The sequence below is a fragment of the Podarcis erhardii genome (assembly GCF_964252035.2).
Source record: "Podarcis erhardii genome assembly, chromosome: 7".
In the NCBI taxonomy this organism is placed as follows: Eukaryota; Metazoa; Chordata; class Lepidosauria; order Squamata; family Lacertidae; genus Podarcis; species Podarcis erhardii.
The window spans coordinates 16,217,431-16,234,158 of NC_138511.1; the positions used below are offsets into that span (position 1 = coordinate 16,217,431).

A 16,728-nucleotide genomic window follows, 5' to 3' on the forward strand; every position below is an offset into this window, starting at 1 on the left:
CTGGTCACCACTAAACTAGATTTAAATTTGATGATAAGTGAGACTAAAGAAAATATAAAACTTTTTGGAAGAAGCGCTAGATTATATGTGTGAGTGGATATGAGATTGTAAACAAGTTGATAATTTGTTTGGAAAAAATTTTTTTTAACGATGTAAATGGGAGCGGGAGGCGTGAGGGAGCCCAAAGAAGTGATGAAATTGTTGTGAAAGAAGTAAGATGTTTATTATGTTTTATATTTAAAAACCTTAATAAATATTTATTTAAAAAAAAAAAAAGAAGAAGGGGAGGATCTTCCTCCAGGGTAATCCTGTGCTAATCCCCCCCCCCCAATTATCAATCACTTTCAGACGCCCCCAGTCCATTTCTATGGTGGTGCTGCTTGGGTTCTTTGAAGGACGGGAGGCAATGGAAGCTGCTGGGCACTTCCAGGGAATTGAGGGACCACAACTGGGGGTTTGAGAAGGCAGCCATTTCCTTTCTGACACAAGCAGCCCTGTTTCAGTTCTACTATTGAATGGACCATGAATACTGTAAATAAGCAGTACGTTATGAAATTCTTAAACGCCATTGCTGGGATTTGAACCACCGACCTTCTGATTGGCAAGTCCTAGGCTACACCCTTAAATATTTCCCTGCAAGGAGGAAGGAAATATGGGGGTGGGGGGGAATCCAGTTGGTCTTTGGATTGTAGGGGCTTACATCTCCCTTTTCAAATACAGTCTGGCAAGTATCTGTTAAGCTGAGCACACTATCAATATGCTTCAGAATTGCTCTCCTGCACTATTTCAGACATATGGCTTATATACATACTTATGTATGTGTTTGCCTAAATGGCCTCTGCCCAGTATACCTAAAGGAGTGCCTCCACCCCCATCGTCCAGCCCGGACACTGAGGTCCAGCTCCGAGGGCCTTCTGGTGCTTCCCTCCCTGCGAGAAGTGAAGCTACAGGGAACCAGGCCAAGGGCCTTCTCGGTAGTGGCGCCCGCCCTGTGGAACGCCCTCCCATCAGATGTCAAGGAAATAAACAACTACCTGACTTTTAAAAGACATCTGAAGGCAGCCCTGTTTAGGGAAGCTTTTAATGTTTGATGTTTTATCTTGTTTTTAATATTCTGTTGGGAGCTGCCCAGAGTGGCTGAGGAAACCCAGCCAAATGGACGGGGTATAAACAATAAATATGATGATGATGATGATGATCACTTAATTTATACTTGAGATGATGAACATTTAATTTATACTTGAGACCTTAGAATTCTTATAACGCCACCCTCTTCTGAGGGAGTCGGTTCAGCTGTGACCTTCAGAGAGTTCTCCCTAAAGTTGAGTCAAAATCTCTTGTACAGTGGTACCTCTGGTTACGTACTTAATTCGTTCCGGAGGTCCGTTCTTAACCTGAAACTGTTCTTAACCTGAAGCACCACTTTAGCTAATGGGGCCTCCCGCTGCCGCTGCACCGCTGGAGCACGATTTCTGTTCTCATCCTGAAGCAAAGTTCTTAACCCAAGGTACTATTTCTGGGTTAGCGGACTCTGTAACCTGAAGCGTCTGTAACCTGAAGCGTCTGTGACCCGAGGTACCACTGTAGTTTGAATCCGTTGGTTTGGGCCCCACCCAAACGAGCTTGCTCTGTCTTCCGCGGGACCGCCCTTGGAAGTGTCAATGCAAAGGTTTTCCTCGCAGGGCACGTTTTCCTGGTTTGGAAATGTCAACTGCAAACATTCTCCTAGAGAAGGCGAACTTCGGTCTTGCAGGGCACGTTTTCCTGGTTTGATGCTTGCGTTGGTTCGTCTGCATGAGCTCTCTCTCTCTCACTCACTCAGCCAAAGGGAACAAGAGCCAAGATCTGAAGTTACTTGCCTGCGACAGACAAGATCAGACCAGTCCCGCTCCAGAGGCGGAGTCTGACGCCCCAGAAAACATCTCTCCTCCTCCTCCTCCTCTTCTCTAACCTTGCTGACGAGGCTGGGACATCAGAGACTTGCTGTGTCACAGAAAGGAAAGGGACCACTGCGATGCTGCGCTAGGAGGCAGAAACCACCAGCTCCTCTCTCTTTCCTACCCCCCTCCTGCAAAATCCACCTTTTCGCCCGCCTGCAGACTCCTCACCTCCCCAACCTTGAAAGTCCGGACGTCTGGAAGGTAGGTGAGCCCTTGCAAAAATGCCCTTCCTCTCCCAACTTGACCCCATTAAAAAATTAGAATGGGCAATTTCGTTTCTAGAAACATAAATAAATCATTGATAGACGAGTCGACGGAGCCCGGATCAAATGATACTGGTTTATGGTTTATGGATGAATGTATTGAGTTGACTTTGTATTTGATGGGTCATTGGACGAATTGGCATTGCTTTTGATGGATCATTTGTTTGGGATTATTTGCTCCCAAAAGGCAGACGTTTCCCAAGGTTTGGGGGCAGAGATCTTGCATCTTTTCATCAAGGTAATAATAATAATAATAATAATAATAATAATAATAATAATACTCCACCTTTTCGCCTAATGGCACTCAAGGCAGCTTACAGATAGAAACAAGAATGGCTAAACACTTTTAAAAAAAAAAAAAGCCTAACATCAACAGCATCGGTAGGCATACTAAGGCCCCGGGGGCTGGATCTGGCCCATTCGGCTTCTAAATTTGGCCCACGGACAGTCCGGGAATCAGTGTGTTTTTACATGAGTAGAATGTGTCCTTTTATTTAAAATGCATCTCTGGGTTATTTGTGGGGCATAGGAATTCGTTCATTCCCTCCCCCCAAAATATATAGTCTGGCCCCCCACAAGGTCTGAGGGACAGTGGACCGGCCCCTGGCTGAAAAAGTTTGCTGACCCTTGATTAACAGAATTAAAACCTGAATGTGGGTTGAATGTGGGGAACCGACTCAAAGGGACAGTGGTGGAGGTGATAGCAGTAACTACCAGAGTCATTGGAGAAGCACAGCCGGCCAACCTTGCAAGGCAGGTGTGCAAAGAAGGGGGTTGTAAGAGGCTGGACGGAGCCCCCCCCCACTTTGCTTCGTGACTGAGGGAGGGGGAAAGGTGTGTCTCAGAGACAATTTCTTAGGACCTTAGGAAGCTGCCTTATGCTGAGTCAGACCATGGGTTCCTCTATCTCAATATTGTCTACACTGACTGGCAGAAGCACTCCAGGGTTTCTGGCAGAAGTCTCTCCCCGGCTGCACCTGGAGATGTGTCTGGGGACTTAACATGCGACCTTCTGCACGCCCAGATTCTTGAGAGATGCCTGCAGGATCTGATCAGATCGTTGGCGGCCAAACTCTTTCTTCTTGTCAATTTTAATAAAACTAGGTTGGGGGCTTGTAAGCTCAAAGGGGCTTATGTCCCTAGGAAATGCATTTTGGATCACAACATGCAAGCTTATCTCCAACCCTATATAGCAGGGGTCAGCAAACATTTTCAGCAGGGGGTCGGTCCACTGTCCCTCAGACCTTGTGGGGGGCCAGACTATTTATTTTTTTTGGGGGGGGGGGAAAGAACGAATTCCCATGCCCCACAAATAACCCAGAGATGCATTTTCAATAAAAGGACACATTCTACTCAAGTAAAAACACGCTGATTCCCAGACCATCTGCGGGCCAGATATAGAAGGTGATTGGGCCGGATTCGGCTCCTGAGCCTTAGTTTGCCTACCCATGCTATATAGATTTGGTGGTGCTGACCATCATCTGTCTGGTTCCCTTTTCCTTCAACAGAGGCTGATTTTTAAATCCTTGAGATTGTAAATTGCTCATCCAGGGGGCTGGGTGTTAATTAAACACCCGCTTGCTAATTTGGTTGTTTTTGAAAATATTTGGCTTCTGTTACATTGGAATGAGTAAGCTGATAGGCAGAGGGAGGTTCTTTCTATTTGAGCAGTGGCTTCTAAAATTGCTAAGTTTCTCTTGCATACCCCAAAGTCTGTTTGTCTGTTTACTTTGTCGCATTCCCCATGGAGTCCAATAACATATCCTTACAGTTGCAGTCTAATTATTGATTTATTTTAAAGGATCTTGCCCCTTTGCTCTTCATTTTTAAAATAGTTCCCAACAACTTCTTACAGATCTGTTAAAAAGCTCCTGATGAGCTGCTTGCTTATCAGTTTTTTTTAAAAATAAAAAGACTGCCCTTGCTTTTATGAGCGAAAAATAAATATCATCAAAGGAAAAAGGGAGGGGGAGGGAGGAGGAAGTGAACAAACTCAGGCATTGACTCTTAGTTACATATTAGTGATAGCCAACCTTCTCCCTTCAAAGAAGCTATATGGGCTTATTTCTTATTCTTTTTTAAATCCTTAAATGTCCCTGCTAAGTAAATTGGCTGAATAACTGGCCCCAAGGTCTCTCAAGGAGCTTGATGGCTGAATTGGCAGGGCTAGTGGGGTTTGAACCCAGGCGTTCCTAGTCTGAGGCCAGCCACTCTGAACTAGCATAAACAAAGCACCACTGTCAAGGTGTTGGCTGTGTCAGATTGATTTAAATTTGGTGGTATTTTTAAATATATATTTTTTCTGTATTTTTTTATTAAATTTTCTGTTTTACATTTTAGAATATTCACTTAAGCAACCTTAAAATATCAATGACTGCTCTTCTTCTCTTTCCATGGTTCATTTTGCATAACAGAAATCCCTGCATGTTTACATAAACTAAACCATTCAGGACAGTCCTACCTTGGAAGTTGAATGGAATCCGTTCCAGAACTCCATTCAACTTACAAAACATTCGGAAACCAAAGCGTGGCTTCTGATTGGCTGCAGGAAGCTCCTGCAGCCAATCAGAAGCCGCGGAAGCCCCGTCGGACGTTCGGCTTCCAAAGAATGTTCGCAAACCCGAACACTCACTTCTCCGTTTGCGGCATTTAGGAGCCAAAACATCCGAGTACCAAGGCGTTTGGTACGACTGTAATCCATTATTACATCCATCAAAACTTATTTACACTGTTGAATTTTTCTTTTCTTTTGTTAAAAAAAAGTTTTAAATGCTTTATTTTTCATTTTTCATATATATACAGCACATAATTTTCTTCATTTCAATCAGTCCAATAAGAATGTCTATGTTCACAAAAAAATGCATACAAATTCAGTTATGCGTTTTCTACACAAACCTATGACTTCCCATCATCTCCATTTTTCTTTTATAACAAACATCTTACTTTAATTTATCTTTATTATTTTGTAAAAATTCTATTTTCTATTTCGATATTTTCTTTCATATGCATTATTTACAGAAATCATTCAAAGGCAACTGTCATGCTTAGATTACAATTACTTTTCAAATAAATCTTGAAATTAAGATAAATTCAACACGGTTGAATCTATCTTAATGCTGCCAACGTTTTCAACTGTACACAATTCCCTCCCCCCATATATCCAATAAACCTTTCCCAATCTTCTTTAAACGTATGTTCTTGTTCTCTTATTCTCTTACTCTATATGTTAGGTTTGCAAGCTGCGCATATTCCCCTATGTGTGTGTGTGTGTACTTTTAAGTACTTTTAATTTTTTTTTTTAAGTTAGGCATGTTCATTAACATAATGGCTCTGTTCCAAGTAAGACTAACATTGGAAAACAGCCCATTGAAATGAATGGGTCTAAGTCAGGCATGCCTTGAAAGGACCTACTCTGAGTAGGGCGACAACCCTAGTACATTTTAGCATAAGGTTACCAGATTTTTTTCAATGAATCCAGGGACACTTTAAATGAATGAATGAATGAATACTACACATTCGGGATGTTGATGCTGCAGTGATGGCGGTGGCAGAGGGGCGGCCACCGCCTTGACCTCAACAGCCACGTTTCCCCTTCCTCCAAGGCTTCTATCTCCTTTCTCCATGAGCCTGGGCAGCCCCTGAGTTGTTGGTTCTTCGGTGATGGTGGAGGGGAAGCAGTGCCCCGCACCATCAGGCATGGAAGGTGGAGAAGGAGGGCCCAGAGCAGCAGCGGCGAGGTGGGGATCCCTCTGCTGGGAAGCGAGGCTTCACGCTGCCTTCTGGAGCAGCCCCATCCCAACTCCTATTGCGTGCAAGCAGGAGGGGGCGGGGATCCCTCAGTTGGGAAGCGAGGCTTCCCCTTGCCTAACTGAAAGATCCCTGCCCCCTCCTGCTTGCACACAAGCTCTGATAGGCAGATAGGCCTCCCTTCACAGCTGAGAGATTCCCGCTCCCTCCTGCTTGCACACAAGTAGGAGTTGGGAGGCTGCTCCAATAGGTAGCATGAAGCCTCCCTTCACGGCTTAGTTGCTGGGGTCAGGGAAGGTGGAGGCAGCCCGGAAGCTGCATCTTAGAGCCCCTGGACCACCATCATATGGGGACTTCTGAGCAGCTCCTGAATCCAGCCAGGGCCAACTGCTCCGGGCTGCTGAGACTGCCGCCGCTGCGTTTCCTGGGGACATTAGATGAAATCCGGGGACATTCCAGGGATGGAATTTGTCCGGGGACTTATTTGCAAATCTGGGAAACAGGGACATCTGGTAACCTGATTTTAGCAAGCTCTCTCCTCCAGGATGGAGACCCTCCCAGAGCCTCTTCTGGTCCGGATCTTCGCATCCCTCCCTGCGGTCGAACTGGTCTTAGTGTGTCGCCTCGTCTGCTCCCAGTGGAAAAACCTGATTGACGGAGCTGCCATCTGGTTGTTGAAATGTCAGCAGGAGGGTTTTGCCGGGGAAGATGCAGAAGAGGAAAGTGCCGACAGCTGGCAGACCCTCTACTTCCTGAATAAGAGGAAGCGGAATTTAATCAAGAACCCGTACGGCGAAGGCAAGTGGCTAGAGAACATCCTGGAAAAATAATAGGAGTTGGCAGTAGGGTGGCCATCTCCGCCCCACCCCCCTCTGTGTTTGGCTTTTGGCACCTCACACCAGGGTGCTTGCGATCTGGCAGGTGAAACTTTTTGCCCGTCGCTTTGCTTTTAGGCTGGAAAAGTCCGCGCCTGTTGAATTTCTGTCTGACCCATTCAAGGCATGCCGGAGCTGGTAAATCTACTGGATAAGAATAAAAATAATACATTGTGAGTGTGTGTGGCTAATTTGTGGCCCTCCGGATAACACTGTATTTTTCGCTCTATAAGACGGACCTCACCATAAGATGCATCTAGTTGTTAGAGGAGGAAAACAAGAGAAGCCGGCAAGAGCAACAGACATGCTTGCTCGGTGTGGCTCTTTAAAGATAGAGTGGCTCTTGCTGGCTTTTCTTGGAGGTGGGAGAAGGGACTGATGGGCTGCCCTCCTTCCCTTCTCCCACCTCCCTAAAAAGCCAGAGCAAGCTGCGCAGCTATCGCTGAAGCCAGCAGAGCAAGAGAGAGAGCTGCACAGTGCCTCTTGGTCTTCTGGCTTCCCAGTGAAGCAGGAAGAGGGATGGAAAGGAGCCCTTACGGGGCCCCTTCCGTGACTCATCCTGCTTCACTGGGAAGCCAGCGACCCAGAAACTCTGCGCAGCTCTCCCTCTTGCTGCGCTGGCTTCAATGATAGCTGCGCAGCCTGCATTCGCTCCATAAGACACACACACACATTTCCCCATACGTTTTAGGAGGAAAAAGGTGCGTCTTATGGAGCAAAAAATACGGTACGTTTTAAAAACACACACACTATTTTTGTTTGATTTTACAAATATAAATTTATAACAATCCAAATGCATATCCATATACAGTGGTACCATGGTTAAAGAACAGCCCTGTTTACGAACTATTTGGTATACGACCTCCACAAAACCGGAAGTAGTGTTCTGGTTAGTGAACCTTAACTCGGTCTACGAACGGAATCGTAATGGTGGAGGGGTACCGGCAGCGGGAGGCCTCATTAAGGAAAGCGCACCTTAGTTTAAGAATGGTTTTGGTTTAAGAATGGACTTCTGGAATGGATTAAGTTCGTAAACCAAGGTACCGCTCTATAGAGATTACTCTGGATCTTGAGACCTTTTCACCCCATCCCCTCCACGGGTCCTAACGTCAACATTTACAACTGCATATTATTCCATAATCTATATTTTTAATCCATCCATATTATCCATAGTATTTGTTACATTGCAAGTGAAATTAAAATCCTGTGAATGTTTTCATCTGCTTGCAGTGGTCTCTTAAATAAAGTATGCATTTTCCCCCATTTATTTTTTTAAAAAATTGTCCTCTTGGTTCCTGAGCTTTGCAGTTAGCTTTGCCATTTCGGCACAGTCCATCAGCTTAGCTTGCTATTCTGGCCCTCCGGATATTACTGAAGTACGACTCCCATCAGGCATTGGTGACATCAAGGCTAGATTACTACAATGTGCTCTTTGTGGGGCTTGCCTTGCATTTAATCGTGCAGTTAGTGCAGTGGCAGGGCTACTGGCAAGCCCTGTCAGCATAAAAACTCCTCCCATCAGAGCTGTGCCCTGGTTGCCAATTTGTTACCAGGTGAAGTTCAAGAAGTTGCTACTGGTATAGAAAGCTCTCAACAGCCAGCTTGGGATCAGTTTACTTGCAAGATCACCTTGCCAAATATACCGGTATGCCCGTTTCCATCTGTAGAAATGGCACTCTTCCAAGTGCCACAGAATAGCCATTCTGCACTGGTAAGCAATCGATCCTCTAGTGTGGAAGCATCTACCCTTTGGAACCCCCTTGACGAGAACCAGCTCGCCATCCGTAAATAATTAGTCTCACACCAAGATGGGTTGTAGAAAATCTGGTCGCAGCAGCTCTCCTTTAGAAGCTGCTGTAGCCCCAACCTTTATTGTGTGTCCACGAAAAGATACAAATTCAAGGAGAGAGCTTTGCCTCAGTCAGCAGATAAAAAGACAATACAATACATTAGTCTCATGTTCTCACACCAGACCACGTATTTGATCATGTTATGCTACGTGGACCAATCATTGGATGGCATGAGCTCTCCACGCGTTGATCATGCTCCAAGCAATGCTTTCTGCTATGAAATCATCCTTGCAATAATGAACTTTTGCCCATGCTCTTATGGACAAATGACCATATTCCCACACCCCCTGCCTCTTGAAATCAGGCAAGTACGTTTGCTGTACTCTTTTTTTTCTTTAGCCAAGCCCGTTCAGACATGTAGAAGTTGCGTGTGTGTTTTATCGCTTAGCTCCCACTGACCTTTACCGCCTTTGGATTATTATTTTTAAAGCAGCTTTAAAACTTTAAAACCGATAATTTTAATGCTTTATTTTGTATTCTTGTAAACCGCCAGAAATCAAGCGCTATATCAATTTTGTTAAAACAGAAACAAAATCAGCCCCGGGCAGCATGTTCAATGGTCAGGGATGATGGGAGTTGTAGTCCAACAATATCTGATTTGGCACAATTGCGTACAAAAATGGGTGTGTTAGGCAAAAACTCACACTAACATGCCATTGAGCTTTCATAAGGACTAGTTTTCTTTTCCTTTTTGCAAAGTGATGTGTAGCTTTGGAGAAATGAAAATGAGAAACTGAGGAAACATCAAATTGATAGATTTTCCTCCAGGAAGAACAGTATTCTGTGTACATGCATGTGTGTGTGTGTGTATGTGTATTTAAGGAACTGCAGAAAGAGGGAGAAGGAAGTCAAGTTTTGAAATGTCAAAATGATTGTAAAATTAATGAAATTTATAAAATTTATAAAATTCCTGAAATGTATGAACCTGAAAAGTATAGATATATATTTTTAATATTGTTGTTGTCTGCCATCCCACAGAGGGTCTTGAACACTGGCAGGATGTGGAAAATGGAGGTGATGGCTGGGCAATCGAGGACCTGCCTGGAAATTTTGGGCAAGAATTTCCCAGCGAGGATGTCCATAAATACTTTGTCTCATCTTTTGAGTAAGTCAAAAGCCCTGTAAGGTGGCCTGGTTTGAGCCAAGATGCCTCTGTGGAACATCTGAAATTTGGAGTTCTTTTTATACCTCTGAATGGGAGCAACAATGGATAAGGTTAATGTCAGTCACCCCCTGCTTATGGGCTGCTTGGTGGCCTCTGCGGTCAGGATGTATGACCCTAGGGACCTCTGCGGCTCTTCTTGGGTTTTCTTATCCAGCTGCAGTATGCCACTTTTAACAGGGACGTGGGTGGCGCTGTGGTCTAAACCACTGAGCCTCTTGGACTTGCCAATTAGAAGGTTGGCGGTTTGAAACCCCGTGACGGAGTGAGCTCCCGTTGCTCTGTCCCAGCTCCTGCCAACCTAGCAGTTCAAAAGCACACCAGTGAAAGTAGATAAATAGGTACCACTGCGGTGGGAAGGTCAACGGTGTTTCTATGCGCACTGGTTTCCATCACGGTGTCCCGTTGCACCAGAAGCAGTTTAATCCTGCTGGCCACAGGACCCAGAAAGCTGTCTGTGGACAAACGGCAGCTCCCTCAGCCCATCTAGCTGGGTTTCCCCAGCCACTCTACGTAGCTCCAAACAGAATTAAAAGCACAATAGAACATCAAACATAAAAACTTCCCTAAACTGGGCTGCCTTCATATGTCTTCTAAAAGTCAGATAGTTGTTTATTTACTTGACATCTAATGGGAGGGCATTCCACAGGGCGGGGGCCACTACCGAGAAGGCCCTCTGCCTGGTTCCTGTAACCTCACTTTTTGCAGTGAGGGAACCGCCAGAAGGCCCTCGGAGTTGGATCTCAGTGTCTGGGCTGAATGATGGGAGTGGAGATGCTCCTTCAGGTATACAGGACCGACTTAACCATCCAGGGGTCCTTTACCTTTTACCTTTACCTTACAGTTCCCTGGATTGTTTGGGGGAGGGGGAAGTAATGTGCATGCAACCTAAGTGTTGTAGCGCAAAGTGCTACAACTCAGGGTTCCAGTCACTCCATCCGATTCCTCTGCCCTCCCCCTTCTGGCTTCTCAGCATGCTCAATTCTCGTTGGGCTGTTTTTGGCACGTCCCTTTGGATACTCCTCCAACCGTATACATTTTTGTGGTTAGGTAACATCATTCTTGTGGACGGGTGGTGCTGTTTGGGCCTCATGTGAACCAGCACCCATGACCTGTGGGTGACACAGCAGCACAGATCCTCCAATGGCGGCTGTGTGATGACAACCTTACATTTTTATGTATAGAGAGAATTAAAAAAATTACAAACTGCTTAATCAAAGAGACGCCTCTAAATGACCTACATTAAAAAAAAAATCTGTGTGTGGTACCATTTTTGGCTAAAATAGAAATGGCACCAGTAAGCTGAGCATCAGAAATAGAGGGAAGGATGAACTCCTCCCCATATTATGGGCTGTATTCAAGCACTCAATCATTTACCATTTGACTGAGTGCAGATAGCAAATAGTTTGAGGCAGTTTCATACCCTTCAAGTATCCCTATTTTCCAGGATCAGTCCCAGATTTACAGAAGCCATCCCAGTTTCTGATTTGATCCCAGAATGTCCCACTTTTCCTTAAAAAGGTAAAGGGACCCCTGGCCATTAGCTCCTGTTGTGACTGACTTTAGGGTTGCGGCGCTCATCTCACTTTATTGGTCGAGGGAGCCAGCATACAGCTTCCGGGTCATGTGGCCAGCATGACTAAGCCGCTTCTGGGTAACCAGAACCAGAGGTTTCCAGTGCATGGAAACGCCGTACCTTCCCACCGGAGTGGTACCTATTTATCTACTTGCACTTGACGTGCTTTTGAACTGCTAGGTTGGCAGGAACAGGGACCGAGCAATGGGAGCTCACCCCATCACGGGGATTCGAACCGTCAACCTTCTGATCGGCAAGTCCTAGGCTCTGTGGTTTTACCCACAGCGCCACCCACTTTTCCTTAGGATGTCCCTATTTTCATCGGAGAAATGTTGGAGGGTAGGGAGTTATCCGACCCCCCAGCCATCTGAAGGTTTCCCTGTATATGGAAGTTTTTTAGTGTTTAATGTTTTATTATGTTTTTATAGAAGTTGGAAGCTGCCCAGAGTGGCTGGGACAACCCAGTCAGATGGGCGGGGTATTGATAGTAAAAGTATTATTATGGAATAGGATGTCCCTATTCCATTGGAGAAAAGTTGGAGGTTATGCAATTGCTGTCAAATGAGGAAGAGGAATTGCACCGAGAATGTAGCGAGTGGCCTGAGAGGGAGGATGTTTTATTATGTTTTATATATGTTGGAAGCTGCCCAGAGCGGCAACCCAGCCAGGTGGGTGGGGTGTAAATAGTAAAATTCTTATTTCAGTGGTACCTCGAGTTACAGACACTTCAGGTTACAGACACTTCAGGTTACAGACGCTTCAGGTTACAGACTCCGCTAACCCAGAAATAGTACCTTGGGTTAAGAACTTTGCTTCAGGATGAGAACAGAAATCGTGCTCCAGCGGCGCAGCAGCAGCAGGAGGCCCCATTAGCTAAAGTGTTACCTCAGGTTAAGAACAGTTTCAGGTTAAGAATGGACCTCCAGATTGAAGTAAGTTCTTAACCAGAGGTACCACTGTGTTATTATTGAATAGGACGTTCCTATTTTTATCAGAGACATGTTGGAGGGTATGCAGTCTTATGCATTCTTCTCACGTGTTAACCTTTTTTAAACATCACAGGTGGTGCTGTAAGTCACAAGTCATTGATCTCCGCGCCGAAGGATACTGGGAGGAGCTTATGGACACCACCCAGCCTAAAATTGTGGTGAAAGACTGGTAAGAGTGGGGTGGGGTGGAGAGACTGTGGAACCTGCAGAATTGTAGAATTGAATTCAATGTAGAATTGAACCCTGCCTCCACCACTGCCTGTCAGCTGATGCTTTGCCTGTGGGAATGTTGTAGATACTAAAAGAGGATCTCGAGACTCCCCCCATCCCCTCCATGGGTCCTAATGTCAACATTTACAACTGCATATTATTCCATAATCTATATTTTTTTATCAATCCATATTATCCATAGTATTTGTCACATTACAAGTGAAATTAAAATCCTGCTAATGTTTTCATCTGCTTGCAGCGGTCTCTTAAATAAATTATAATTTCCCCCCATTCCTATATAAAGTTTTTTCTGGGTTTTCCAGTCAGCTTTGCCAACTTAGCGTATTCCATCAGCTTAGTTTGCCGTTTTTCTCTGGTAGGGACTTTGTCTTCTTTCCAACTCTGGGCTAATAACATCTGGGCGACTGTTGTTCCATACATAAAGAGTATTTTCTTCTCCTTGGGTATGTTGGTACCTGTAATTCCTAATAAAAACACTTCTGATTTCTTAACAAAAGTTATTTTAAGCCTTTTTTCCCCATTTCATTATATATCATCTCCCAGAAAGCTTTTATTACCTTACAAGTCCACCACATATGATAAAAGGTACCTTCTTTTTCTTTACATTTCCAGCAGATCTTTATACTTGTCTTATACATTTTTGCTAATTTAGAAGGAGTCAAATGCCACCGCTGAGATTGAAATCTATATTACGTCCTATATCTATTGCCCAGTGCGTCATAGACAGCCTCAAGCTGTGTTTGGCTCTTCCACTGCCAGCTTCATGACTGGCTCATGCTCACGTTATATAGTCACAGGTGTTGTGGTCTCATCCTGCAGGTATGCGGCCCGGTGTGACGCTGGCTGCCTCTACAACTTGAAAGCGCAGCTCCTGTCTTCGACAGAGGAGGTGCTGGCCGAGTTTGTGAGCGACACCATTGCTGTCCCGCAAGGCAATGAGGGCGAATGGACCGAGGTGGGTGCTGATGGAGGGTGCCATTTTCCATCATCGGCTTGGCTTGTGGACATTAGTAACTGATCCCGTATATAATAATAAATAATAATAATACATTTTATTTATACCCCGCCCTCCCCGGCCAAAGCTGGGCTCAGGGCGGCTAACACCAATAAAATTACAATAAAAACATAATAGAAAATAAATAAATAAAGCAATTTAAAATGCAGCCTCATTTTAAAAGTAGCCCATATATTGCGTACGTCTGTAAATCATAGCTGTCAACCGTCCCTTATTTGGCGGGAAACTCCCTTATCCCAGCACCGTTTCCTGCTGCTGTCCCGGATTGATGATATCCCATAAATTTCCGGGGTTTCAAAGGAAGCAGCTCCTTTCCCTCCCTCCCTGCCGGCCAGGGAGGAGGGAGGCTCCAACTGTGTTGCTTGGCTGCATTGCTCACCCAATAAGGAGTCTAAGAACCACTGGGGGGTGGAGCTTGCATGCCTTGTGCCGATCAAATCGGCTGCATTGCCTGGGGACTCGCCTTTGCTCAGCGCTTCCCAGCGGAGAGGTGACGGTGGTTTCCCTTGCTGCATCCCCTTTGCCGGGTTGCTGTGCTGTGGAAACCACCGCTTGATTGCTTTGTTTGCATGCTGGTTGACTAAAATCCCTTATTTTGGCTGCTGGTTCCTTATTTTCAAATCTAAGTTGAAAGCTATGCTGTAAATCTCAGGCCTGGAGCCTGAAAGTGGCCCTTCAGGCATCTCTGCCAGGCCACCAGGATAGGGCATGACCCCTCTCCAAGCCGCATCTCTCACCTGGAGCACACCTGGAGTGCTTTTGCCTGGCTGTGATGACGCCTCTTGCTTCCTTGAACTACATCTCCCATCAGCCTCAGCAAGAGTGGTCAGTGGCCAAGGGTGATGGGAGTTGTAGTCCGGCAACATCTGCAGGCCCAAAGCTTCCCCACACCTGATGCGGATCCTGCCTTGAGCAGGGAGGCAAATCATGTGACCTCCTTGGTACCTGCCCCTCCCAAATACTCTGATTCTAGGCTTCCACTGTTAGCCAATATTGCTGAATGGATTTTTAGCTGCTTCAGTTGGTTGGATCGGGGCTTCCCAACCATGGGTTTCTAGCTCTTTTTGGACTACACTCCCATCATCCCTAGCTAGTGGTCAGGGATGATGGGAATTGTAGTCCCAAACCAGCTGGAGATCTAAGTTTGGGAAACCCTCATGTAGATCGGGAGTGAGGAACTTTGGGCCCTCCACATGTAGTGGGACTCCAACTCCCATCAACCCCTGCAAGTGTGGCCAATGGCCAGGCATGATGGGAGTTGTAGTCCAGCAACATTTCGGAGAGCCAAAGGTTCTCCACACCTGCGTGGGCCAGATGTCCTCTTAGGTGCCTTCCAATTCTTTTTTAAAAAAAATATTTTATTGATTTTCCATTTTCAAAACAAATATCCAAAATCAATACTAAACATTAATTTTTCACCCTACCTCCTCGTTGACTTCCCTCAGCTTCTATTTCTGGTTTATTACATCAAATGATACGTTCTGCTGTTACTATACAATACTATATTATCACAGTGTTATATTCCTTGTTTTATGTAAAAAAAAAGGTAAATGCTTATTTAAATCCTGCCAACGAGTCCATGTTTTTTGGGGTGTTTCTGCAAATATATTGTAAAAGGCTGCCATTCTTTTCCCTAGTCCCTGTTGTCCTTTTCTCACAGTTTGTCCGCTAAGTTTGCTAACTCTGCGTAGCTCATCGGTTTTTCTTGCCATTCTTCTTTAGATGGTACTTCTCCAGTCTTCCAGTTTTGTGCTATTAGAATTCTTGCTGCCATTGTAGCATACATAAATAATGTCTGTTTTCTTTTGGCAGCAGGTGCCTTCCAATTCTATGCTTCACTTTTGGGGGGGGGGGGCGGGGGTTCAAATATTTCCCTCTAACCCTCTTGCCCTTTTCTCTTCCTCCTGCACCCAAGATCACTCACACCTTTGCCGACTACGGTCCTGGGGTCTGCTTTGTTCGCTTCGAACACGGCGGTCAGGACACGGTCTACTGGAAGGGCTGGTACGGAGCACGGGTGACGCACAGCAGTGTGACTGTGGAGCCGTAGTGGTGGAATCAGAGAGCCCTGGAGCCGCTTAGGAGCCTGCGCTTCATGCCATCCCTCAGCGAGGCCAGAGTGAACTTTGCATGGTTGTCCTCAGGGCTGGGTGAAACCTGGCGCTAAATGCCCAACAGGACTTTTGGGCTTGCTGCGATCTATTTCTCTGGAATTTCCCTAAGCGAGAGAGAAAATAGAGTGCTTTCTTATGTTAAAAGTGTTTCCCCTGGGTCTTCCAGCAATGTAGAATAATATGATGCTGGCTTGTGTGTTAAAAAAATATACGATAGCAGTAACCACTTCACCAAGGATGTAAAACGTTTTAAAATACTGAGAGTTAATTAGACATCACCCCAGAACTGGCCCTACTAAACATATTCCAAGACAACAATGCCCATTTTCACCACAAAGCACTCACAACCCACCTACTTTCAGCAGTCAGAAACACCATAACCAGACACTGGAGAGACCTGTCAGGAGTAAGCATGGACCAATGGTACCAAATAGTATGGGAAACAGCCCTACTAGAAAAATTAACCAATAAACTGAAACTGACATGGGGAGAAACAGAAGAAGACGCCTTTACCCCGGTATGGCTCCCCTTTATAACATACACAGCCCAACAAACAATGACAATAACCCACCAACAGCATACAAATCAATATGGCTAACCTGATCCACCCCACTCACACACGAAAACAAGGATCACCACAGCCAATCACAAACAAACAACCACACCCTAGGCCAACCCCAACCTCTCTCATCACCAAAGAAACACAAATGAACAGCAGAGAACCTGCACGAGCAACGCTGACACCAAACCCTACATACATTAAGCAAAATAGAAACATCGCCACCCCACTCACCCCCCCCATCTCCCCCCTTCCCCCCCAATGTCTCAACAAATGAAACTGATTTGTAAAAATGTTACATGGAAAAAATACGAGAGACATTACACATACTTCTGCAAAACAAGAAAAGCTTTAATAATATTATTTTTTTTACAAAAAATAATAATACTGAGAGTTAGGAACAGATC

General features: G+C 45.2%; 1 protein-coding gene across 1 annotated transcript; it reads left to right on the forward strand.

Annotated features, from left to right (window-relative positions):
- The first annotated feature begins 1,341 nt into the window (after nt 1-1,341).
- Nucleotides 1,342-16,309, forward strand: LOC309347034 (F-box only protein 2-like). Its single transcript, XM_081871463.1, has 6 exons — nt 1,342-2,141; nt 6,495-6,748; nt 9,654-9,780; nt 12,476-12,571; nt 13,453-13,588; nt 15,564-16,309. Exons 2-6 carry the CDS (start codon nt 6,496-6,498, stop codon nt 15,696-15,698), a joined length of 747 nt encoding a protein of 248 aa, XP_081727589.1. The 5' UTR covers nt 1,342-2,141; nt 6,495; the 3' UTR covers nt 15,699-16,309.
- Nucleotides 16,310-16,728: the final 419 nt, after the last annotated feature.